Here is a 26,556-nt window from a genome sequence, read left to right as displayed (position 1 = left end):
AGGGGGGCGGTTACTATAACAACTGACAGTTCTCTTGAATTCTGAAAGGCCCCAGAGTAGCCATTTGGGAAAGTTACTGAGCAAAAAGTTGCCTGGGATCCGCAGCATCGGCTGGCACATGACCCAGATCCCCGCACACGGCTATATGGAGAAAGAAAACAAAGGTGTCCCCCTCCAGGAACAGTTGGGAAAATGAAAATGCTCCCCACCTCCACGTTTTTTAGTGTCTCAGAGCAAGAAAGTTTAACACCAAGGTCATTCTGACCCGCAACCCTCTGACACAAGCCGTATTTTGGCACCAGGAAATGAGCCTCAGCTCTCCCTGCTGGACTGACACGTTGTCAGGATTTGAAGAGCTGAACTGTAAAAATTACTCCTAATGATTAAAAAAAAATATATATTGAAATTCAGCCACAGATGCAGGTTCCAGAAAGACACGGCACTCACCACTATTAAAAGAAAAAAATCACGCCCAGAATATCTGTGGTCCCATGAATGGTTTGTTTGTAGAAAAGACAACAGTGATCATACAAAGCCACCAAAAGGTGGCTTTTGAAAGCTCGGATTTTTCTAGACTTGAGAAAAGTTGTATATAAACCTACCTTTCGATTCTTATTCGCTCCCTCGAAGGAGCCGCACAAGAGCAGGTGAGACTGACCCAGTGCCTTTGCACATGCAGAATCCCCTGGAAAAGAGTCTGATCCCATCCATAAAAAAGGACTTTCTTCTGCAGAGAGGAAGGGCAGGTTGAGGGCGCTTTCTCTCTGGCAATACTGAACACGCCACAATTGAGTGCCTCTTGGTCAGCTCTGACAACAGGTCCCTCTGCCCGGAGCATTAGTCACTTTTCTCTGCTCTGTAAAAATCACAGCTGAACATTCTCTCCTCCACGAAGCCTTTCCTGGCTCCATCTCCCTCCCACCCCACCCTGGTGGGAGTCAGAGTCCTTCCCAGAACACACAGTCTCTCTGTTTGTCACCACCCACCACTGCAATTCAGGGGAACTCAACTGCTGGCACAGGCCAGGCAGAGGACTTCGGGGAGGGCAGAGACAGGCAGACTGTCGAGAGGGTGCCCTTCAAACAGGGGCCGTCCTGGCGAGCTCCGTCCGGCCCACCAATGCCACACAGATGAGAACAATGCTGCGGCTCTCCCAATTTATCACGTGAACCCAGACAGCTGGGGTTTTAGTAAAATCTTCCTATTTTCAAAATAATCCTGATTTTTGAAAACAACGCCAGCTAAATAAAACAGAGCTGGAAGCCTGCGGTTTTTGACCTCTACTTGGGATAACCTTTGTTTTCCAGCTCATCTCTTGCATTAACCGACAAGCTCCTGGAAGAAACTGACTCCCTCTCTTCACTGAATCCCCCCGGTGCCTGCCACAAACTAGATGGTTAAAAAATTCTCTGAATGACTGAACAAAGGAAGGAATACATGGGCCAGCCATAAAAGCTCTTAGGCCAATAAAACAAAACCCTAGGTGTGAGAACCTTCAAACCATACTTGTGGTGTGATCCTGGGCAAGTCATTTCCCTCTGGAAACTTCCTCCCTTGGGAAGAATGTGATGCAGTCCTGGCCACCTTGGCTCCCCCATCTGTCTGCTGAGGATTAAATAATGGAATGGGTGCTTTGTATTAATTCAACCAGTATGTTGTGATTAGCGACGTCCAGTCACATGCATGGGAGAAATGCCTGCTGCGCCTGGCTCCTCTGTGGCTTTGCTGGGGTCGGAGAGGACCACATGCCTCACCAAGACCCAGTCCTCAGTGAGTAAACCTGAAAGTGACAGCTGCCAGAGCAGATGGGCGGACAGTGTGTGCCCGCCCCACAGCTCCGAGTGTCACTGTTGCTCCTGGGGGAATACGAGCGGGATCTGAGTTCCACTGAGGCACACGTGGTCAGTCATTCCACAAGCGACAGAGGGGTGCTACCTCAGCCCGCAATTGACTTTCGCACGCATCTGTTTGTTTGCCGGAGCCTCCATTGTGCTAACACAAACCCCGCACACATTTGCGGTTTGCATCCCTTCATATTTATTACACTATCTCACAGTGAACATCCAGGGAAGAAAAAATTGCGATGTCAACAAAACTCACAATGTTTTCATGAACAGCTTTCTTAATGAGGAGGCACCAACACAGGGCAAAATTTCTGAAAGTCTAAAGATGGGAGGAAAAGAGAGACCTTTTTCTGTCTGCCTCTGAAGCTAAATTGGTATTGACTGATTTACCACAGGATTCACAGATGGCTCGGTCGTGTGCTGAGGAGGGGCTTGCATTTCTCAGTCAGAGCGTGAAATCCTTCTAATACCAAACTTGAACAAACCTGTGTCAGATGTTACAATTCCCACTTCAGAGTCTCCCGTTTTCTGAGCCAGAGTCTGTAATTAGCTCAGTCCTAACTGAATCTGAGCAAAAGCTCTTTTCTAAGGTCGAATTATGGTCAATAAGATGCACAAGTTCTTATCAAGGTAATATAGCACTGATCAGCTGAAACTAAGATAGCACAAAGAGGTTATATTATTCCACATAAAAATCTATTCAGCTTCTAGAATACCTGGATATACAGTTGGTCCACTCAAGTTTTCTTCCACACTGACCGTGGCAAATCCAAACCCTAGAATCTTTTCGCCACACAAATGTGTGCTATAAAAACAGGCTCTGGAAGGAAGTCAGTGCCTCCTGGTGTGCCACCTCAGTCATGACCTCGTTTTGCCTAGGTAGGACAGTGGCTATACAGTCATGTTCGCTGGGTTCAAATCCAGGATCCACCAAAACTTAACGATGTGACCTGGGCATGCCATCCGATGATCTTACCAAGCCTCAGTTTTCTGATTTTCTGATCTTCGAAATGGACGTAATAATTCCTAGGATTTAAATGTTGATCACATGTCTGGTATGATGAATATTCAATAAAAGATGCTTGGCTCTGTGGGCCTTCTGATATATAAAGCCATTTCAGGGGTGAGACTTTGCTGATCAGAGAGAGAAGAGCTACATTCGAAGCAATTTTCCTCAAGATTACAGGAAAAAAAAACCCTATAAACTAAAAAAAGCCTTCGCCCACACTCATCGTTTTAAGTGGACACCAATGTCTTGCTCACAACAGCTAAGCTATTGGACGGAACAAGTTAATAAACAAGCTGCAGGCTGATCAGACACCCTGAGCATAGCTCTTCTCCCAGCATCCCTCTCAAGTTAGGCAAATCAGAAAGAAACCTTCCCCAAAATGTCCTGTTCTTTTAGAGTGGCAGCAGCTCTGCTGCTCCATCCAAGTCTCTTCAGGAACGTGAGGTCACTCGTGCGTACAAACAGCTTGTGGTCGGTAAGGCAGGGGACCCAGAGCTCTAGGAAAGCACTTTCTGACTATAGTCATTCAAAACGTGTTTTACTACCATCTTGAGCAGTGAGGCCAACATGACACTTCAACAACTACCATGTTGATTTCTTCTCCCTCATTTCGAGAGTAAGTATTACAGCTCTGAACCATTGCCTGGTTGACACGGATTGCAATATTTAAAAGGCATACACAGGGCATTGTTTACAAAAGGAAGCAAGCTGTAACTGTTAAGAGGATTTGCGTTGATTTTGTCTTCGGCAGCTGCCTCCCAACCCTGACCTGACCCTTGCCCCAAAACCCCTGGCGTACATTTCTTCCTAGCTTCATCGCGACTGTGCGTTGTCATGGATTTGGGTTCCTACATCTCTTTAAGGCAGAGCCCTCAAGAGAGAATTACACCATCCTACCTATAACAACACCTCAGCTAAGAATATTTTAAAATAAACTTCTCCCACGAATCCATGTTGCTGCCTGTAAAAATACTGCTTAAATGGTCCCTAATGGGCCTCTGCATATCTTTCAGTTGACAAAAAAATATCCGAGCTCTCTACCTACGTGTTTTAGTTTGGGCCAAATGGGAAGTAATGAGACTAACGATTGTCCTCCAACATTGTCCCTTTTGGGGAACATACTCTTAACCCAATGACACGCATGGGCCTAAATACTCCCGATTCTTGTGGCAGTGCTCACTGAATTCCCATGTGCGTCCGTATCTTATCTGTGTCCTCTGGGCTGTGTGACTCCCAGCAGATGGGATTGAAGGATGCCACGTCTGGGCCATGCCACTGAGAGCTGAGTGCCTCCTCGCTTTTCCCATCCCTGCTGCAGCCACGTGGGTGACGTGTGTTCCAGAAAGAGGAGCCACACTGAAGCAGGGCTGCCCAACCCCATCGGACGTCAGTCACATGGGAGAAAACCTTTGAGCCGTGAGGCCCCGGGGGTGTTGGGGTGTGTCTGCTGAACCAGTAATGACGCTTACTCTGATACACCCAACGCTGACCGAATGAGGCCGACCACTGGGCGTCAACGCTGTTTGGGGTGGTGGGGGGGTCACGGGTCATATCTTCACCCCGCTGACTTGGGGTTTGCTCCTCTGAAACTGCCTTTGGCCCCACTGGGAGCATCAGCCAAACCCATTTCATCAACTTTCCTCCTTGACCCAACGGGGTTCTGCTCGGCTGGCTCACCTACCTCTACACTAAGCCCGAAACAAATACCTTTTATTTAGCTATTTCTAGGATAGGTACTGCGCACAACGGAGACCGTTCAAAGACTGAACTCTAGAAAGAAATTCCAAAAGTTATTTCCAAGCAATGTGTGAAGCGACAGATATGTGATTAGAAATTGTGTACAGCTCGCCAGTGTGACTACATTTACAGGACAACATGCACTGTCTGTAAATCTGACTTTTCTTTATTAAAGGACCACCACTTCTTTTTAGGCACGCCAGGACCCAGATATTTTTCTCTCAAGTCAGAGACAGCACAGCACCGACCACTGCATAGCCACACAGCTAAGCACAGGGAGAAGCACCTGCATCCGTCACGGGAACCAAAGGGTGCATTTCTTAACTGTTTGCAGGTGAGGAAACTGAAGGTGGTGGGCGAGTCTTGCTAAGGCAGTGTTTTCAGTCTGGTTGTTTTTTTTCCCGTTGGCACCTGTTCTTACGGGGACTTTAGACGTTTTTTTCCCCCCTAATTGCCACCTCCCAATGAAATTTTAGTACCAGTAATATACTGTATTATCTGTGTATGTACTGTATATATACCTATGCTTTATACACAAAATGAGTAAGTTTTTTTACCTCCTAAGAACCCATTTTTACCGCTTTGGGGACGACTACAATCCTGTTAACAATCCATGTGCTAAGGTGACACAGGCGTGGGTCAGAGTGAGTGGTGGGGCTTGGCTCCAACTCCAGGCTCTGACTGGGCCCGGCTCCTACTTCTCACTCCACAGTAGTGCCTCTTTCTCATCTGGCCTTCCCGCAGTTTCAGCTCCTTCAGTGCCTTTTTGTCACCCTAAGGATACGGCACATATCCCTTCAGGTGGCACCTATGGCCTTAATGACCTGGCTTTTGCTGTCCCCACACTTCACTCCTAGGACACAGGACCACATGTACCTGCTTACAAGAGCCCAGGTTCCCTTTCCCCAGCCCCAAGCTCCCCCACGCTCTTCACTGGCTGACAGCTGCTCGTGCCTCAAGACCCAGTTTGGGTCTCAGACCCTCCGGGGAGCTTTCCCTGACCCCATTCCCCTTCCCAGACCTGGCTGAAGTCCCACCGACATGCTGTCATAGCAACTTGGACTTACTCCTTTCCAAACACTCTCCATGCTCTATTTACTCGTCTGCCTCTGCCATTGGACAGCAAGGGCCTTGAGGGGCAGGACCTCATCCCTGAGTCCCTGGGCCCAGCACAGCGGTGGCAGGTATTCCGTAAGTACTGCATGAATAGTAGGAAGCTGCAAGGGGCTCCGATGCCCATGCAACAGTAAAAATGGCTTTGCAATTTCTTTCATAACACTTTAAACTGCTACAGGCCCTCTCTGCTCCTGCAGTTGGGAGGGGGTTGAAAGGGGCCCTGATGTTTCCAGTGCTCAGCACATGCACCCATCACACCGGAGCCCTGAGAAGCGGAGCCTGGCCACACTGAGCTCAAATGCGCCCCCTTGTGCCTTTCCCACTATTCACATGGGTATTTCCCCGCTACCCAAGTTTGAATCTTCTTTTCTTAGTGCAAATCCCTTCTCTCCTGATTCCAATTTCACAACTTGTTTTAGAGGCGACCGTGGCCGCTTCTGTCTGCCTGGTACCCCTTTCTAGTTCTAGACCTTAATGGTCCTTTGGGAAAACACTCCTTTTCCAGCTTCAGCAAGTGTGGCTTTGATGGAAAGGACTTCACTTCTGGGCTCTGCAGTTAAATATAAGACCAAGGCCTGACAAGAGTCTTCCGTCCCTCTGGCCACCAGAAGGCTCTGGGGGTGGACAAATGACTTGAGTCAGTTCTAAGAGACACCATCTTGGAATTAACTAGAACTGTTAGAGAAGACAGATTCCCTTACCACTGGGATAGGGGTAAACAAATCCAACACGGGCCCGATGGCACCATGTGGGAACAGTCAGAGGGGCTGCCTGAGAGAAAAGACCCTACAGAGAACAGATCCAAGACACTGAGAAGGAGAAAACAGAGACACAAAAATGAGCCGAGTCCTGCTGTTCTTGCTCCATCTTCTGAATTTAGCTGTGCCTGAGCCGCCTGCCTCATCTTTTCAATTCCACGAGCCGACCCCTTTTCCCCTTCTTATGTGTGAGGCAGTTTGAAATAGATTTTTGTTAATGGCAACAGAAATAGTTGGACGAGAAGACACTGCTTAGCCCACAGTCGGCCTTCAACAAATGTGCTTTCCCTTCTCTGGTCAAAGAAATGATGGTGAATCTAACTGCACGGCATTGGCTCCTCAGCCCACTTGGGGATTAATCCACTAATCCCCCCCATCAGACTCAGCTGAACCTCAATCAGGCTGAGCCTTCACAGTGTGTAGGTGTGAGGCCTACATCCTAATGGTTAAGAAGCCCATGTGCTCCAGAGCGAGGATGTCTTGTGTTTAGGACCAGGGTGTACCACTTCCTGCAGGACCCTGGGCAAGTCACTTGACCTCCATGAGCTTTTGGTCCCTTTTTGTAAAATGGAAGTAGTAATAGTCCCAACCATAAGGATGTGTTTTAAGCATCACATGAGATGGTGCCATCCAAATGCTTGGCACAGTGCCTGGTACTAAAAAAGAACCCGGTGAACACGAGCAAGCACTGACCCTTCTCGTACAGTGAAAGACAAGGGGACAAACAGAATTCATAGAGACATCTGGTTTCATTTTCTACTATTTCATGAACGCACGAAATTGCTGTGTCAACAGCTCTAAGTGAACAGACTCAGAAACCGGAACAATAGCTGCAAAGGGTCAGTCCTGGGTTGCAGAAGCTGCCACCACAGTGAGCTGCTTTCAACCCCTGGGTGCCTGGCCTGACAACTGAGGAAATGATCCAGGAGGTTTTGATCTGCCTCAGTGCTCTACTTATGTCAAGTCTGCTTGTCACTCACCCGCTCTCGCTGTGCCTCGAAAGGCAGAGAGCTGCTCTCTGTGCTCGCTCCCACACTGCATCGCCCATGGGAAACACCCGTCTCTTCTGCATGTACCCTTTTTCTGTGTGAGCTCCCCAATGCTTCTTTCACATTCATAAGAAGAAAAAACGTTGGAAAGAAAAAAGGTCCTTGTCGCCCCCAGGCTGTTCTGCTTACCCACTCATCCGTCCTAGTGCTAATTCAGTTTTGCTTTCCTTGCTCTGGAAGAATCTTCTCCCTCACACTCACTTTTGTGTACTGGCTTCAGGAGTTTGGTAAAAGCTCACAGGCCAAGTCTAGTGGATGATGTTTAAAGCTCTGGTTACTTTAAACCAAGCTTTGAATACACACACACACACACACACACACACACACACACACACGTGTGTATATGAACATAATAAGTATATTTTAAATATGAAATATTAATGTATTATTCAATGTAGGTTTTCTGTTCAGAGTCAGAGTTTTTCAAAAGTATAAACAATTGCCATTTTCTAAGACGAAATAATACATCAACGGAAGGATCTTAAAGCTCTCTTTACTACATTTCACACTCTTTCCTACAAGCAGCTTGTATTCAACACACACGTTTTGGCCAGCCTGGTCTCCATGTCTGCTTGGCCTGTTCTGGGGTGGGCAGAGGCCCAAGGGGGGTCCATCAGAAATAATCCTGAGGCTTTTGCTAGAACTGCTTGGAAAAGGAACTTTTAACACCGAGACTGCTAAGCTAGGGTCACCCAGCTGTGGCCCTCTCTGCTCCTGTGCAGGGATTCTGACACTAAAACTACACAGCCCTGAGCAGAGCGACGTGACGCAGGAGCAGACCTTTTGCTACTTCCACGTGCTCAGGTAAACCCGTATTAGGCAGCCTCCAATTTACCAATGGGCTCCAGACAAGTACTTGTTTATAAACCATTTTGTTCTGGGGAAGGGATGACATGGAGGTGAATCTAGTGTTCCCAGGTTCACCCCAAAACACCGTGTAATTCACAATCTGGCTGGTCTGTCGCACTAACAGTGCCGTGATGACCGGGAGAAGCCTGAGATGACCCCTTCTTTATTCCCTTGTTCCGTCCAGTTGAGAGTAGACCCAAAGAAAGACATGACCAGTCTGTCAGCAGATTCTGTTGACCTCCAGTCAATTCCCATCACTTCACAGCTACCCTCATCTAAGCCACCGTCACTTCCTTTGTGGACTAGTAGTCCCCCAGCTGCTGGCCCCTCCACGTCTGCCCTCGCTCCTCTTCAGTCTCTGCAACACAGAACCCAAGTAATCCTGAAGTCAGATCACCCTCCCTATCTTATAGTAAAAGGCAACGTGTTTACAATGGCCCACAAGGCTGTACACGACGCGACTCCACTTCCCCGTTTCTTCCTGACACCCCCTCCTACCATTCTCCCCCACTCTCAGGTGCTCCAGCCACATCCCCCCCTTACTATTCCGAGGACTGCCACCCATGCTCCTGCCTCAAGGCCTTTGCATGTGCTGTTTCCACTGCTAGCAACTTGCTCAGATGGACCCTATTTGACTCCCTGTTCCTTTAGGTCTCTGCTCAAACCTCACTTGCCAGTTAGGCCTTCCCTAACAACTGTGAACACTCACCCCTAGGCCCCAGGATGCGCCCCCCTTTCCAGATTTAGTTTTCTCCATTACCTACTTAACACCATCTTAGGTATCACATAGTTTACTTACCAGCTTTGTTTATTGCCTGTCTCTGTCACTAAAATGTAAGCTCCAGGAGAGCAGGGATTTTTGTCTAGTTTGCTCCCTTTTACATCACCTGTGCCTAGAAGAGTGTCTGGCATACACTAGGGCTCAAAATTGATTGAATGACTGGAAAGGAGGGAGAGATGCAAATATAACACCCGTTCATCACTGATGAAGCTTGTTAGATAAAGGGCAGAAGCCGCCTACAGTCGTCTGAAAGGTGAAAGCCAGGCCAACCAGTGGCCAGCCTGCCTCGCTCAGCTCCACTGGCTGACTGTGTAACTGAGGAAACCAAGCAGAAGCTGCAAGCAGGCTTCCCATGGGAAACAGTGAGAACCAGTTCAAGGACAGGGATAACAGAAGGATGGCTTATAATCTGCCAATCATATCTTACAAGGGTTAAACGCCAAATATGCTAAACGTGTTCCTATCATCGAATTTTCAGCAAAGGGCTATGGAAAAAAATTAAGGTAAAGAGGAGTTCTTATACAACAAAGTAAGGCACGGTCTCCAAGAAACTGGAAATGCTATGAAACTTATTAAGTCATTTTGCAGGTGTAGACACTAAAGCTCAAAGTGGAAATGGGATCTGAATCCAGCAAGGAGCAGGGCTGGGATTTGAAGCTGGATCTTCCTGAGTCCCAAGCACGAGCTTTGGTACTAAATCCCAGGAGCTCTTCATCAGATACAAGTATTTCTCCCAGGTGGTGACGCTAGAAACACTCAACTGCCTCACCTTTTAGAATGAAGGGAAACGCCACAGGCCAGCCCCCTCCCAGGGCAGTGTGCTTCCAGCAGAATCTGCCCCCACCTCCTCCCTGTGAGTGCCACCCACCCGGCTTACTCACCTCCAGTAAACTAGCACAGCAATGAGAAGGATGAGGCACACGAAGGTCAAGGCTGATACCACAATCAGAGGGATGATCCACTCCATCCTCCCCGGAGAAGGGCGGCTTATCATCCCAGAGGTGTTCTTTTCTGCTGCAAAGAGAAACCATGCCAGTTAGAGGACAGAGCTTGGCGGAGACGGGGAGCCAGCGTGTGGCGCGGCCTTCTGTTCCAGTTTGGGTGCTTTCAGAGACCTGGGCTCCCGCCCTGGCTGCCCGAGGACAGCAGGGACAACCTGCTGTTTCCTCCTGTTTCCTACTGAGTCCCAACCCAAAAGGGGCCTTTTCTGCCGGCTGCATTCGCCCGAGTTCAAGATGTTTTTAAAGAGAGCTGTGTGGAAGACAGACATGCAGCCTTACTGCAAGAACATGACCGACCCAGGGTGGCCCGGGGACACACTGCAGAAATGTGCCCAGCCTGCAGGCAGCACCGCACTCGCCTCTGGAAAGGGGCAGAGAGCCCCTCAGGTTCACTCGCGCCGGGGCGGGGGGCAATGGCGTGACGGGTTTTGCTAAGATAACCGGCTGTGAAGATAATGGTTATGGATTTTCTTGGCCAGCTTAGCAGCCATCATCCCTTCCCCGAGTAACTGTACCCCAGTTCTGCTTTGGGAAACCACCTCTCCCTAACAGACAGTCATGGTGGGACAATCGTCCAATAGTGGAGCGCCGCAGTCTCCCAGCCAAAGGTAAGTGTGGGAGTCAAGTTAGGACAGCGGCTCAGCCAGCCAGCACCCAGATGGCTCTGCCCATCAGTTCCCGATGCCCGGATCCCTGGAGATCCTGTTTCTCCTCAAATTTGGGTCTACAGCTTTTCCTTTGATTCCATTACCCTCCCCCAACGTCCTCCTAAAAGCTCTAAGACAACTGAAGGTAGGAAGCCATGCCTCACTCTGCTCCCAGCACACATCTGCCTCGAAGTAGCAGCCAGGCTAGGGGTTAACAGGGCAAGCGTGTGAAACAGCTCGAGGGTCTCGCTGGCTCACCAAGGCCTCTTACCCGAGCGGCTCCCTTCTCTGCCTGTCTCAGGCCCCGATCTCTTCACAAGTCCCCAGGAGACTCTGAGGAGAACCTGTTCTCTCTTGTAGCATGAGGTAGGTGCCTGGAAATCTCCAGGAGGCCCAAATAAAGCTCAGGTGTGGTGTGGGGCCGGAAAGAACACAGGGGCACCGAGCAATCGTGGGAGGCAGGTGGCGAGAAAGCAAAAGTTAATGGTGGTGGCAGGGAGAATTCCCTAGAAAAATCCAAAGCGGGCAGCAGGCTGACTTGTACTCAGCAAGGATTCCTCCTTCTCTGCAAAAATGAGGCCAGTGTTCAGCCAGCACCACGTGTCCCTCTGCAGGACGGACTGAAGGCAGGGCAAATCAGGCTGGGTTTCCGAGTGAGAGAAGGTAGGCTGAGCAGGAAAGGTAACTGGCCTTGGGAGCAGATTTTTAAAGAGGCAAGGCTCCTGAGTGATGAAGTGTGTCGCAGTGCCTTCACTGGGTTTCCTCGAATGTAGCTTATCTTGATCACCTCCTCTATCTCAGGCCAGGCCATGGGAAACAGGCCAGACTTATGTCCAGCTCACAGGTAAGAAGACAGAGGCAGGCAAGTGAGGAACACCCTGATTGAAAACCACAAAGGAGCACTTCATGGCTTATGAAGTGCCTTCCTACTGATGACAGCCCATTTCTCTCGACCCCTAGCTCCACCACTTTTAGTTAGATACCTCGAGACAGTGCGGATTTGGGTCCAGACCACTGCCACAAAGCAAGGAGCAGAATAACGTGAGTCATAATCTTTTTGCTGTTGGAGGGTCTTGCCTTCAATTTGTAGAAAAGCACAACATCTGTGAAGCGTAATAAAGCAAATCGCACAAAACGAGGTCTGCCTGTATGTACTGAGCTCCTGGTGTGTGCCAGGCGTGGTGCTAGGCACTGGGGGGCATCGGGACACTACACAGGAATGACTCTATGCTGATGGGGTAGGAAGCATTTAAAGGGGGGGGGAGGCAGATGTGACGCCAGGGGAAACACAAAGGGAATGGGGGGATAGCTGTCTTAGCCCAGGGGTCCTGGAGGGACTCCCTGACGTCAGGGGGACACCTGGAGGATGACGGAGAGTGAGCCAGGCCACGTGCAGGGGAAGAAACGTGGATATGACACAGGGCACTAGAGCAGTGACAGTATGAGAATGACGGGAAGCAGGACCAAGCTGGAGAGTCACAGGCCACCTCAGCCAGGGCTTTGTAGCCCGAAGTAAGACCTGGGTTTAGTCCCAAGGGCAGTGGAAGCTACTCCAAGGTTGCAAGCTAAGGCAGACCAGGATGAGACATGCATTCTCTTCCTTGATATAAAGCTGGAAGAGCAAAGCTCGGGGCCAGCCAGGAACCAGTTACAAGTGAGGATAACTTTGTAGGAGGCAGCCCAGCTAGGCAGTTATCTGGCTAGTGGGAGTGGAGGTGTATCTCAGAGACGTGGAGGTCCTGCTGATGGAGAATATGGCAGGAGGGTTGAACTCAGTATCCACCCTGGTAAGCCCTGGAGTCCACCCTGGAGGGACTCCCAGTGTCCTAATTCTTGCCCTGCCTCCTTACAGGAAAGGGCTGCTACGTGGAAGGCAGGCGGGGGAGGCCAACTGCAAATCCATGTCCTATTCATCCTAAACCACTGAAAAGGACTCAAGGCCAAAATGGTCCCTGTGGGGGCAGAGTCCCAGAGAGCAGTTTCCAGGCTCTCGGCCTCACGCGGAAAGGTGCTGGCTGGGGTAGTGGATGGCCATCAGCCGTGACTAGTTGGCCATCAGCTGTTACCGGTCAGTCATTGGCCACTGATATAACTGCCGTGGCTGAGCTAGAGGGTTGGTTGGCAGAGAAGCGGCCGGCAGATTGCGGCTGGCAAGTGCGGTTAGCAAGCGGATTATGGATTGCGGATCGTGTTGATCCTACTTCCTGTGTCTCAGCCAGTGAGACCGGGGTGCAGGAAGACCCCACGTTGGGGTACTGGCGGATGTTTGCTTTTGTGTCTCGAACAGCCGCCATCGAGAATACAGTGGTATGACCCCCCTATCTGTGGCTCCGTGGGTGTTCCTTTTTGGCCTCACCATGTACTTACTGCGTTCTTATGTGGGGAGCGGGAGCTGAGATCCGACGTGACACCCTGCATGACAGAGGGTGATTGGCACACGACATTGTATTGTCCCTGAGATGCCACGTGTTGGCTGTTATGTCTGTCCCGCCCTCCTCCCTCAGAGTGAGGGTCAACATTTTCATCAGATTCTCAGAGACCTCCAGCAGTTAAGACTGTGAGCCATTAATATGGACTCCTCATTGTCAGAGGAGAGAATGAAGGTCTGCTGAGGATTAGGGTCCCGATAAATCACAGCTAGCCTGGGGCCAGGGCTGGGTTCAAACTCAGGTTTCACAACTGAGTCATTTCTCTTTCCAACACTTCCTCGTGCTTAGGTGAAAAATTTTTTTTGGGGGGGAGGGGTTGACCATCATGTGAAATCCCACTCTGGACAGGCCCCAAATGGCAGTTTCTGTGGCGGAGATCACAAGTCTGCAACAACTTGCAGTATGAGAGAGAGAACTAAGGACATTATTCTGACAGCAGCTCGATCGTGACCTTCACTCACAGCAGGCAGCTGGATGGTCTGGGTCTTTTACATACGGCCAAGCAAAAATACAAGCGTTAACTGCATTTCCATGTTGGGCATAATAAAGTTGATTTCATTTTCAAGTTCGCAGTGTTTTGTCTTCATGGTTCCAGGAGCCTACATGACATTCCATCTCTGCATAACCCTGTGAAACCTGCTCCTGTCACTCTCCTGAGGAACTCCTCCCTGCCCTGAGGGACAGCCAAGCCCTCCAGGAGTCCCAGCACATCATCCCCTGCCACTCCCCACCACTGTGTTCCCACCATACCCACCCACCCAGCCACATGCTGGCCAGTCCCTCCTCTCCGCCCTTGTCCCTGCTGATCCCACTGCAGGAATGCCTCTCCCATCCTGCCACCAGCAACTCCTACTGAGCCCTCCATCCGGTTCAGGTGTTACCTTCTCTGGGAGGCCTCCCCAAGCCCTCAGTCTGTGGTGCCTCTGGAGGGCACAGGTTCAAATCCTGACTTCTCCTTTATGTGACTGTTAACCAATAACTGAAATCAGTTTGGGCCTGGAGTTCATCATCTATAAAACGGGATAAAAGAACCTACTTTGTAGGCATGGTGGGAAAATTCAATGAGAGTAGAATGCTTAGAAGTGTGCGCGGCTCCGAGGAAATGCTCAGTAAACACTGTCATTGTCCTCGTCGTTGCCATCCTGCTCTTCTCATTCCGCACACATCATAATCGTCACTGCTCCTTCATTCCTGTCAGGTCTCCCAAGGTAGGGCTCATTTCATCTGTATGTGGAAGACCAGTAATAACGTTCTGTCCCTGAGAAGCTATGCAACGCCAGGCAAGTCACTTAACCTCCCTGTGCCTCAGTTTCCTCATCTGGAAATGGAGATAATAATAATATTGCTCACTACATGGTGGGGACGTGAGGGTCAAATGAGCGGGAACATAGGAAACACTGAGGATGCTGCCTGGCCCACGATCACCTGGTTCATGTTACCCGTCAGGATCAGCACCATCACCAGCATCACGCACAGCGTCGCTCATTATCTCTGTCACCATGCACTCCATCAACACTCAGCACAGCACCGATGCAGACGGCGCCATCACACAGGACCTCAGAACCCGCTGGGCGTGAGTGCCGGCTGCCTGTAAGGAGACTGCCGGCCAACAGCCAGAACCTCAAGGTTTGCCCTGAGACAGGTCACGCCACACTGCTTGCCGGCCTTCAGAAGATACGCCTGCCCTGCTGCCTGAGTCAGTCTGTGGCCCAGCAGGCCCTCCAAGGGGAAAGTGCCATAGGAGAGTGACCTACTAGAAGCTACTGGGAACACGTAACATGGCAGCTGGGCTGGGTACACACTTTTCCTCCCGTGCCTTCAGTCCCCTGACCACCTTTCCCATGCTGAGGTCTGCAGAGACTGGAACATACTATACCATTTCCAGTGCAACCAAGATCCTGTACTTCAGTGTCAGGCAGACCTGATTACACATTCTGGCCCAGGCCTTGCTAGCTGTGCGACTTTGGGTAAGTGACTGCATGTCTCTGAGTCTCTGGTCTCTCCTCTATTAAAGGAATGCAGATGATAAGCTCACCTCTTAGGGGACTCACAAGGTTTAAATGAGATAATCCACGTGAGGCAGATTGTGTAAATTACGGCTGTATAATTTACAGGGCCAGATGCAAAATCATGGGTCCTCTTGTGCAAAAATTATTGAAGACCTCCAATATGGTGACAGCAGAGCATGAAAACAAGCACAAGGCTCCGTGTGACCGACTGCACAGGTCCGTGCCCTGACCGGTCAGGCATGAAGCACAGTGCCTCGCTCAGTGGAGGTGACCTGAGAATGTTCTCTCTTCTCTGTCTTTCAATGGAACCAAGCAACAGTGCCGACAGTGGCATAAAATCAGACGCTCCCAACTGTCAGGAGCAGCTTACTTGTATTCAGAGCTTCACTTGTAACCCGGCCACCTCCTGTAAGGTCCAGCAGTACTTGGCTACCCTGTTGCTGGAGGGTTTGCTTTCCTCCATGATGCCCAAATCCTGACACCAGGATAAGTGCAGGACCTCTGGGTTAATGCAGCTTCTCCTCATCTCCATCTCTGATTTATCCAGATGGTTTGGTTCTCCCTGCAGGACTAGCCCTTCGATTGCTTGCTGCCATGGGCTGTACAAACTGGCAGCCTACAGGTGTGTCTGGCTTGGTAGCCCTCCCCTGTAATTATTATTAAGTTGTGAGTTGGCTGCTAACATTTAATAAGCCATCGAGTCTACATAAAAATCAGCAGTGGAATCTTCTACCGGAAATGTTCGAGGTTGGCAACACAGGCATCAATTCCCACGTGACAAACGTCAGCGGGAACCACACCGCATGCTCCCTTCAGAGAGGGTGTGGTCTCACTGGTTTGCCACAGTCCTCACTGCTTCCTAACGTCACACACCAGACCTGCTGTCTTCACCCCTGACTCCTGTCGCCAGCTCACTCTAACCAGTCTAATTTCACTCTGTGGGACGGCTCTCCGACCCAAGGAATCAGCAGAACAACACAAACGTAGGTCTTTTAAAAATGCTTCATAATCAAAAGCAAAGATCATTGTTTAATGAACTCCTGACCTGGATTGTGAAATCACTAACCTGGCTCAAGAGAAGAGGCTGTTTCTATACAAGGCAGCTTTCCCAATTCAATATTTATTTTCAGAGATTTAATTTTTCGACCTCTTAGAAATTAACCCCCATGCTGTAGCTCCATTGATATGATGTGGGCCATACACCTCAGTACATTTGGACTTTATTCATAGTCTTTCCAGAGCTGCACCTTGCTGGTCTGTGTGTAAGAGGATGAAATGTGAAGGGGTAAGAACTTACACCCCCACCCCCACCGTGGACGTGATGTGCAGCTGAAGGGCTGCTAGGGGGTCAGAAGACACGAGGCCAGCCGGGACTCAAAGGGCCTGCTTCAGGAAAGTCTTCCAATGTGAGCATTTGCCGGAGGGAGGTAAGGTTCCGTGACCCCCGCCCGCCTCTCCAGCTTTCCTCTTCCCAGGTTTCATTTCAGCATCCAGCAGAAGCTGAGTAAAGTGCCTCCATTCTGCTTAAAAAAAATTTTTTTTTTTTTAAAAAGAAAAGTAAAACAGTTTTCAGTGGCATATGTCATCACTGAATTAATGCTGTTTGCCTTTTACTGGCTTGGCTCTCATCCCAGTAGAAGCAAATAAAAACGGAGTACAATGTACTATAAATGCGACAGGCAGTAATGCATCAGATGGACCCATCTGAAACGCTTCCTACCCCACAGTAAGGGCGCAACTTATGCTCCAGGACTAGAAGCCCGATGCTGTCAAGATTAAAACGAGCTTGGAGAGGAGAGCCCACTACCTGGAATAGGGGAAAGCGGGATTCTTTCACTTCTCAAGAAAGATCAAAAGAAGGACAATCTGCACACTCCTGAACCTACAGCCTGGTTTGATCACCGGCATCTTCATTTGTTCTGAGTAATACCATTCATTGAAAGCCACCCAAATCTGTGAATTAAGGTTGCTGCTTTAAAAAAAAAAATGTGGTAAAAAACATAAACTTTACCATCTTAACCATTTCTAAGGGCGTAGTGTCAAGTATATTCACGCTGTTGTGCAACCCATCTGCAGAATCTGTTTTCTGCAAAACTGAAACTCTGCACCCACTAAACAACATCCCGCTTCCCCTGCCCCAGCCCCTGGCAACCACCATTCTCCTTTCCGTCTCTGCGACTTTGACTACACTAGTTAGGCACCTCGTGCAAGTGGAATCATATATATTTGTCTTTTTGTGACTGGCTTATCTCACTTAGCAGAATATCCTCAAGGTTCATCCATGTTGTAGCCTGTGTCAGAATCTCCTTTTTAAAGACTGAATAATATTCCATTGTATATATCTACCACATTTTGTGTATCCATTCATCTGTCATTGGACATTTGGGTCATTTCTAACCCTTGACTACTGTAAATAATGCTGCCACGAACATGAGTGTATAAATATCTCTTCAAAACCCTGCTTTCAATTCTTCTGTTGATTCTATCTATCCATCTATCTATCTATCTATCTATCTATCTATCTATTTATCAATCAATTATCTATCTATCAGTGGAATTGCTGGACCATGTGGTTGTTCTATTTTTTATTTTTTGAGGAACTATCATACTATTTTCCAGAGCAGCCGCACCATTTTACATTTCTACCAATAAAGCACAAGGATTCCAATTTCTCACCAACACGTGGTCCTGACCTGACAAATCACCACCAAACACACTTCAGTGCAGCATCACGTGGCTCTGACATCAGTCAGAACAGAAGCTGTATGTGTACTACCGTATGTCAAATACATCACCCATTACAAACTGAATTCCTGACTCCAACCTCTCTTAAAACCTCTTTGTTCTCCATGGGTCTGGTTTCCCACACCAAGAGACATATAACCTGTTCTAGTTCAAAGATCACTCAGTCGGGGACAGGAACTTCCAAGGACCCAGACACTTTCTGGAGGAAAATAAACCACACTGGCAATGAATAACCCCTTCAAGCCACTCCAAGTTAGTTCCTTCTGAAATTCCCAGGACGTGATAGCCAAGCGCAGGGGCAAGCAGAATTATGGAGAAAACTCCCGAAAAAGGAAGCTGACCAACAATATTAGCCCTAGCTGAAAACGGCTCCAGGTAGTCGTCAGACAAGTGCCTGCTGCTGTGATTTATTTTAAATAAAGGATGCTGCATCTCCGCCATCTCCATCACCCCCAGCCGAGTACCACAGTCATGGTTTCTGTCCTACCTTCACGACCCTGTATTACTACTTAGTTTTGTCCTGCACTATTACTTTTTTCCTTCATGTCAACTTCTTTGAGAAGGAAACTTTATGTTGATACTATAAGCAGTTCTCTCAGCCACGGCACCATCGACATTTCGGACCAGATACCTTTTTGTCGTGGGGACTGTCCGTTGCACTGTAGCATGTTAGCAGCATCCTTCGTTTCCACCCACTCACTACAGGCCAGTAGCAGCCCTCCTGCGTAGCCATGACAATCAAAAAGTTTCCAGAGATTATCAAATGTCCTTAGGGGGAAGGAGGACAAATATTACATCTGGTTGAAAACCTCTGCCATAAATAGAAAGTTGGTGTATTTTTTAAAGCACACATTCAGATACTTAATAATTAATATTTCATCTAAAATCTTCCTGTTGCCCACTGGGGGAACAGACAAGCCACAAAGCACGGAGGAAGGCGACCCCGTGTGGGTGGATTCCCCTGAACCGTGGAGCCAGGGCCCGTGTTTGAGCCCTGTCTGGCCGTGTGCTGTGATGCCCAGGGCGCTTCCCGAACCTTCTGAGCCTCTGTTTCCTCACGGGCCTGACAGCAGCACAGACCTCACGGAGGTGCTGCAGGATAACTGACATAGCAGTGGGGCTTTGAGCACAGGCAACCCCAGCATAGAACAAATGTTAACTGGTGATGTTATTGTTTCTACAATCAAAGGTTTTCAAGCTGGGTTCCTTAGAGCTGGAGTGCAAAGAGGTACCTCAGGGTTTTCCCAAAGGAGAGGGGTGGTTGGAGGTTAGCACCTTTCACTATGGCTCAAAGCAGAATAGCAGCCACAGGTCTCTGACCAGGTCTGTTCGTTCTTAGCTCCTGGGCAGGACAAAATCAGACCACGGGCCAGATCTGGCCTGGAGACTGGCTTGCTGACCACTGAACTGGACCATCCCTTTAGCAACTGGCTCAAGGGTGACCCGGGAGAGGCAGCTGGCAAGCTTTCAGTGAACCATTGTTTATCCACTGGTAAAGATACAGTCTGAAAAAGGAGTTTCCCTGATTTAAGGAAACAAACAAGGAAAACCCTAGCACTAGGTGATGAGTTTGTACACTACACCCACTCTGATGCCAGGGCGTGCTACACTGACCCCAATGGATGCAAGAACATTGTCTTGTATCAACTGGCTTCTGGGGGGTGGCTTTACCACATTCAGGCTGTGGCTCCTGAGGGAAGGATCATATCGGCTTTCCATGCAGCACACATACCACTGAGGGCTTCATATGAAACACATGCTAGCAAAGGCCTTGGTGACAGACGGAATGACGGCACATAGGCTTCCAATCCTTGTGATCAGCTTCTAGTGCAGTTCCAACTACAGCAACCAACTCTGCAGTAGAGGCCAAGCACCAGCATTCCTCCCTGGTACTGTGATTCCCCAAAAATAAGACCTAGCCAGATAATGAGCTCTAATGCGTCTTTTGGAGCAAAAATTAATATAAGATCCAGTATTATATTACAAATTATATTTATCATATTATATTAACTATATTATATTATTATATTATATCATGATGCATTAGAGCTGATTGTCCGGCTAGGTCTTATTTTCAGGGAAACACGGTAGCACATGTGAAGAAGAAAAAGAAAAAAAAAAACCCGAAAAAATGAAGAAAGAAATTGTTTTTAAAATTTGAACTCACAGATTGGGAGATTCTGCACAAAGGCCTGGGTTTCTGGCTCACTAGGCATTCTCACTGGCTGCCATCGGTGGGAGCAGAGTGAGGTGACCCTCTTTACAAAGGACGTGTGCTCTCTAGTTTGCTGTTGTCCTCACCTCTCCCTAATGTCTAACACCTGGTCCTCTTCTCTCATTGGTTTGATTTCTGTAGGTGTCTAAGTTTGCCATTTGTTCTACAGAAAGATGCCCTCTCTTATCCTTCCCAGTGAATTAATACACTAAAGCTACTACTCACAGGACTTGAAAAGATGTTACCAAATGTCAAGTGAATTTAAACAAGCCTTTTGGAGATGCTGGTAAAAAGAGTTTGTACTTTAAACATTAATGCTTTTTTCAAAGACACTAAATATTGATTGAAATAGTTGTTTTTACTTAACGTGAAGAAAAAAATAAATGTGGGACAGATTTTAACAAATGTACACGCAAAGTCTTTACAATAAGCCATGACTAAGATGAAAACGATGGCAATTTTCATTTAAAAAATAAATACAAAGCTGAAGGAGGCAGACGGGAAAGAACAGGATAGATGGAAGTGGGGTGAGACACCCTGGGGGTTGTGGGCTGGCGTGGGGTTGAGGGTTTTACTCTCAAGTTCCTCACATCCTTTATTGTCCAAGAGGCACAGACATATTTCTGCCTCAACTAGGGCTTGGCGAATGAGGGCTCGCAGATCAAATCAGGCCTACTGACTGTTTTGGTAAACACAGTTTTATTGGAACTGGCTCACACCAGCTTATTTATGTATTGTCTTTGGTTGTTTTGTGCCACATGACACAGTTGACTAGTTGCAACAAAGACCTAGGGCCCACAAAGCTGAACATATTACGCTTTGGTTCTTTGAAGAAAAAGTTTGCTCATCTGGCTTTAACCAGTCACCACCCCCACTCTCAAATTAGAATTGCCTGAAAGTCTGAAGATGAAGATCCCTTTTTGCCTTGGGAAGAAATGAACCTTCCCACTGAAATGAAGGTGGCGAGCAGACGCTCTGGTTTACCAGTGTTGGAGGAAAGTTCCTGGAGGTCATTTTGAATGCCAGCTCATTGGGGACCCGTCTTGTCACGCTCCTTCACGTCCAGGGGGGAATGAAAACCAGACCTGCGAGGGGCTTCCTCATCGTGGCCGTTGTGCCTGTGTGGTCTTCGGACTGCTCACCCTTCCTCGTCACCGACAGCAAGCCTGACTCCATTTACCTGCACCAAGGCTATCACCATCCCCACTTTACAGAGGACGACGCGGAGCCAACACGGGCCTGAGGACCCCGAGAGCATAAGGGACAGAGCCTACGGCGTGACCTGACTCCAAAAGCTACTCCGCCGAGGTCGCAGACACTGCTGACAGTTGAAGCTGGACATCCACCCTCCGCACGCCTGGCCTTGGGACTCCCCAAGGCTTACCAACTGTGTCCTCTCCCCTTTCCCTGGGATCTGCAATTTGACTCAAAAGGCAATGACGTATTTCCACATACCTGGAACATGGCCCAGGTCCCCACTCCTCTCCAGTTTCTCAAGGTGTGAACAAAGACTCCCCACCTAAGCTCTTAACAGTCATCTTTCTCTGGAATGTGGGCAAGGAATTGTTTGAGAGGAGCCGCCTGAGAATACTACTTCGCCAGAGCCTTCAGGCCAGAGGCAGAACCACTCAATTCCAGGTGCACCCCTTGTTCCTGGGGAGACCACACAGGTCCAAGCCCACATCACCACCGCCTCCCAATGGGCTTCCTGTGTGCACTCTTTATAATCCCCACACAGAGCCCTGAGTGATCTTTCAAAAAAGTCAGCCTGAGGAGGAAGTCTCCTGCTGAAACCCAGCCCTGGTTTTCTGCTGCAGTCAGAATCAAACCTTCAGCATGGCTGACGAGCCCCTTGCGATCTGAGCGCTGCCCATCCCTGCTCCTTCTGACCCTGTGGTCCAAACACACGGCCTTTTGATGGCTCCTTGCCTGCTCCATGTTGATCCCACGTTACAGACTCTGGACCTGCTATTCCTGCAGCCTGGAACGCTCTTCTACAGGTCTGTGCATGGCCAGCCACTTCTCACCACGTGGGTCTCTGCTCAAATGTCATTCTCCCCAACTCTGGGAGTCACCACCACATCTGTTTATTGGAATGTTCTCAAGCTCCCCCACTAGAACCTAAACCCCAGGGAAACAGAGGCCTGTCTTGATCTATGTTCTAATCTCAAGGCCTATTTCAGTGCCTGGTACACAGCAGCGGATACTCAATAAATCTTTAACATCTTCAAATGTAAGGAATCGGACTTCTTCACAGCCACTCCTAGAGGGAATGTCAGTGTTCATGTCGGGATGCCTTCCGACAGCTTCACCAGTGGCCTGATACTGCCTTCCCTCGATTCTGCAGAAGCCTCCTCCGCACCTTTCCCTAAACTCACGACTACTGAGCAACAGCCCGAGGAAGACCACACTTCAAAAAAACGAGTCCATACCGGCATCAAGGAGGCACATAATTCAAAACATGAAAATTTATTCTAAGTTGTATCTTAACATACGAGATCTCAGCTTTAGATGAATTTTAATGTTTACAAGTGCAAAAGCAAATAAATATTTACCAGTTGCTTTTTTTTTTTTTGCACTTTTATAACTCCACAACAGCTTAGATGCAAAAATTGTTGCTAAACATCTTGTAGTCTGGCAAAAGGAAGAATTTCTTATTAAGAAAACCCCTCACAACAATAACAACCCCTGATGCTCAAGCCTTCCTTGCAGAAACTATCAGGATGGTTCATTAGCATCTGAGCGAATAGTGGAGCAACAAAGCTGCCACCAGTCAGGGTGACGGGGACACATCCTCACGGAGGAGGCCAGAGCAGCCATGCCCCGGTCTCACTACCTACACACTGGGCAATTCATACAGCACATGGGGCTCTGGGATAGAGAGCCCCGTTTCTTGGGATGGGACAGTGTGGAGAACAGTCATCGCCCACCCCGCCCCCCGCCCCCGTGCACACATTGGAGTCTCTCATCCTTTAAGTTGCAGGATAAACGTCACTCTCCAGAGTGGCCTTAGATAGGGATGTCCCTGCCTTTCTCACTGTTCTCTTTGACAGCACCCTGTTTATTTCCTATTACCATTTCACAATCTCCAACTTTAGTTAGCTGGTTTCTGTCTTGCCAGCTAACTCGCTTGCTGGCTTTCGAACCTTCCTGCTTCCTAACTTCCTGGCGTGCGCTCTAGCTAGCTGCCGTCACCTGTCTTCTCGTCTTTCTTGTGAGCTTCCAGAGGCGGGGACCGTGCTCACCTGGCTTAGCACCCGGCCCAGTGTCTGCCAACAAACAGGCAGTCTGTAAATACAGGTGTTGAACAAGTGACTAAAAAAATTATGTCTTAATGAACAAATTGCTTAAGATCAGTGTCTTCTTTATTCATTTACTTCACTGCGTGGTTGAAGTCCTTGGAGCTATTCTGAGAAAAGTAGATTTTACCAAGAACCAAATATCAAGGCAAGACTTATTTCAGCAACAACAAAAAAGTAGGTTATTCTTATTAGAAAAAAAAAATATATATATATATAGACACACACACACACACACACACACACACACACACACACACCCTTGAAGACAGGGACATACACAAGTCTAAGAATATTAAGCATTTTCTGGATCTTCACACCCTACCCTAATTATTTTCTAAAGGGTAAGGCTGATTACAGCAGCATAGAGCCTCAGAAGAGGACGGGCCACTTACCTGGGTTAACAGTGATAAATCTGCTATCCTCGGAAAGCCGGTTCCCTTGGGACACAGACTTTTTAGATGGCACTGCAGGGCTCTTGGGATCACTCCCATCATAATGTTCCTCTGTGACTGTGGGGGGCACTTGGGTGGAGGTGACAGAATTGGAGGCCAGGCCACGGTCGGCGTCCCTTGTGTCAGCGGGCCGGTCGGTGGGGACGGCAGTGCTGTCTTGCTCGGGCCCAGGTACAGTCTGCTGGCCCCCATCCTGGGCAGTTCTACTGGGAGACGAGGGCATGGGGGAGGGCTCGCTCTGGTTCCGCTCTTGGGCGGCGTGGGTCACCCCACTCTTCTCCTTCTTCTCGGAGTCCTTCTCCCCCTCCTCCTCGTGTTCCCGCTCCCCGTCCTCACTCTCCCTTTTCTCATCCTTTTCCCCTTCCTCGGTACCCTCATTGTCCTTGGTCGGTGCCGAATCGCCGTCCGGGCCTGGAGCAGCCACGGCCTCTGTGGTGGCCTGAACTGGCCTCACGGCCTGCTTGCTGGCCGAAGCTGCCGTGGGGAGACGCGTGGGCCACACGGTGCTGGGGAAGGAGGAGATGCCGCCGCCGCTGAACCCCAGGCCAGCCAGGAGTGTGCTGGTGACCACCGAGGCCACTGTCGCCTGGCTGCCGCTGGAGGACGGGCCCATCCCAGTCGCCATGGAAACAAATGAGAAGGGGATGCCAGAGGATGTCCAGGTCGAAGACCCCGAGCTGATGGGGGCCATGTCAGCCGAAGAGGCAGGAGACGCTGTGGGCTTGAAAGGGTCACGTGAGAGGTTGGGAGAAGGGACAAAGAAAGAGAAAGTGGAGATGTGTCAGTCATTAGGACTGGGAATGAGGCCCTGGTGATGACCCTCAAAAGGTTTTACTGGTTTTTTTACTTTACCCATGGGGTTTCCCAAAGCATGGTGTCAAAGCTGCCATTAGGTGATCCGTGGATGACCATCTCTGGCCTTACCGGTATTACAATTACTTTTAACTAGCATATCAAACCCAACATTTCACTGACATTGCTCAGGAGGAGGCTGGGTGGTAAAAGCAGCATTCAAGTTGGCTGAAAGGAAAACATCAAACGAGCAATGAACTGGCAACCTCAGAGGTCTACTGTTCTTGCGTGACACCGGGCGAGGCAGGAGGCCTTGCTTTATGAGCCATTACTAGAACTTGTGGAGAACACACAGCTCTTAGGTCCAGAAAGGCTCCATGATCTGGTTCTGCCATCGGATAATGAGGAAGTGGATGCACAGAGAGGGGAAGTGGCCAGCCCAGGTTTGCAGCAGCAGGGGCAGGAGTAGGAACCACACCCTGCACTGCAGGCCTTGGGAACTCGTTCAGAGCCCTGTGTCTCCATGTCGTGCCAGGATAGGTGCTGTACCTTGCAGTCTCTGGGTTTATTCATGGCAAAATCTTTGCCCATGTACATGCCAAAATCAGAGTTCAACTTAACAACTGCCAACTATGTGCCGGGACTTCCCATGCTACCCTGGAGGCACACATAATCATCACCCAGTTCTACAGTTGAGGAAACTGAGGCACAGAGATATTAAGGGGCAGAGGCAAGGCTGCCTGAGTCCAAACCTCAGCTCATTCTTCCCACCAAACTAAATTGGGGCTTGATTGTGGGTCTGTACTCACATACAGTACCTGAGGAAAACAAGAAGTGTTGGTCTGAGTTATGAGTTTTAGTTCGTATAACCTGGTATACTGAATCCAGACTCCAGCCCACCCGTAATATAGTTGAAAACAATATAGCCAGAACGCCTTAGATTTCATCAGTTTATCACCAAGTTTTAGTTTGAAAACTTTATAGTTTAAGGACGATCAAGTGAGCGAATGTTGAGTTCTGGGGCTGGTTAATGAAATACCAGAAGCCACATAAGATAAGGCACTTGAGTCAATAAAGTCAAAGCTTGAGTCGATGATGCCTCACTTGTTCTTTGGGTGATGCAGGCCTATTACATTAATGAGCCTCAGTTTCTTTAACCATAAAATGGGGATAATAGTAACACCAATCTTGTGGGATGAGGTGAGGGGTAAATAAAATAATAAAATAATCTGTGCTCGAAACCCAGGAAATGCTTAGTAAATTTTAGGTTATTATTGTTATTACCAATGATGTGATTAACATTACATTTAGTTGCACTAGAAATGGGAAAACATAGGTACTTATTGAGGTACCAGATATTTGCAAATCCATGTAACTGGGCAAATGACAACCTCTGAATTTTAGCATTATGTGCAACGAAGGCCTTGGAGCAGACCTTTTGCATTCCTACATTCTATGATCCTACAAATAATAATAAAAAATCTGGAGAATTTTTACTTTGACAAAAATTATACTGTGTAACACTACTGCTTGTTTTCATAGTGTATTGAATTATAAAGAGTGAAGGTAATTTTTTCTGTATTTTAATCTCTTCACATTAAGTAGTTTAACAACATCATACTGCCACCTCGTGGGGACAATTTTAACTGCATGCAAATTAATAACCATCCATGACAAAGCAATTACCACTTTCTACTTACCACTCCTGTTTTAACAATTCTGGTCCCTTGGAATATTCGAGTGGTATTAGCTGAGAAACAAAAGAAATTACACGGTAAACAATATGAACTTTTTGTTGTTTTTGTTCCAAAAAAAAAAAGT

General features: G+C 48.5%; 1 protein-coding gene across 3 annotated transcripts in view; it reads right to left on the bottom strand.

Annotated features, from left to right (window-relative positions):
- PTPRG (protein tyrosine phosphatase receptor type G) overlaps positions 1-26,556 on the bottom strand; it is a 685,327-nt gene that overhangs the window by 70,149 nt on the left and 588,622 nt on the right. For 2 of the 3 annotated variants that reach the window (XM_033132046.1, XM_033132048.1), the window contains exons 11-13: positions 26,436-26,485; positions 23,884-24,664; positions 10,025-10,157 (exon numbers count right to left, since the gene is read on the bottom strand). In XM_033132046.1, the coding sequence (XP_032987937.1) occupies positions 10,025-10,157; positions 23,884-24,664; positions 26,436-26,485 (964 nt within the window). The remainder of the gene's footprint in view (positions 1-10,024; positions 10,158-23,883; positions 24,665-26,435; positions 26,486-26,556) is intronic. The other variant, XM_033132047.1, reaches the window with a different exon arrangement.

This window comes from Rhinolophus ferrumequinum, chromosome 17 (assembly GCF_004115265.2).
Source record: "Rhinolophus ferrumequinum isolate MPI-CBG mRhiFer1 chromosome 17, mRhiFer1_v1.p, whole genome shotgun sequence".
NCBI lineage: Eukaryota > Metazoa > Chordata > Mammalia > Chiroptera > Rhinolophidae > Rhinolophus > Rhinolophus ferrumequinum.
This window is presented reverse-complemented; position numbering and strand designations above follow the sequence as displayed.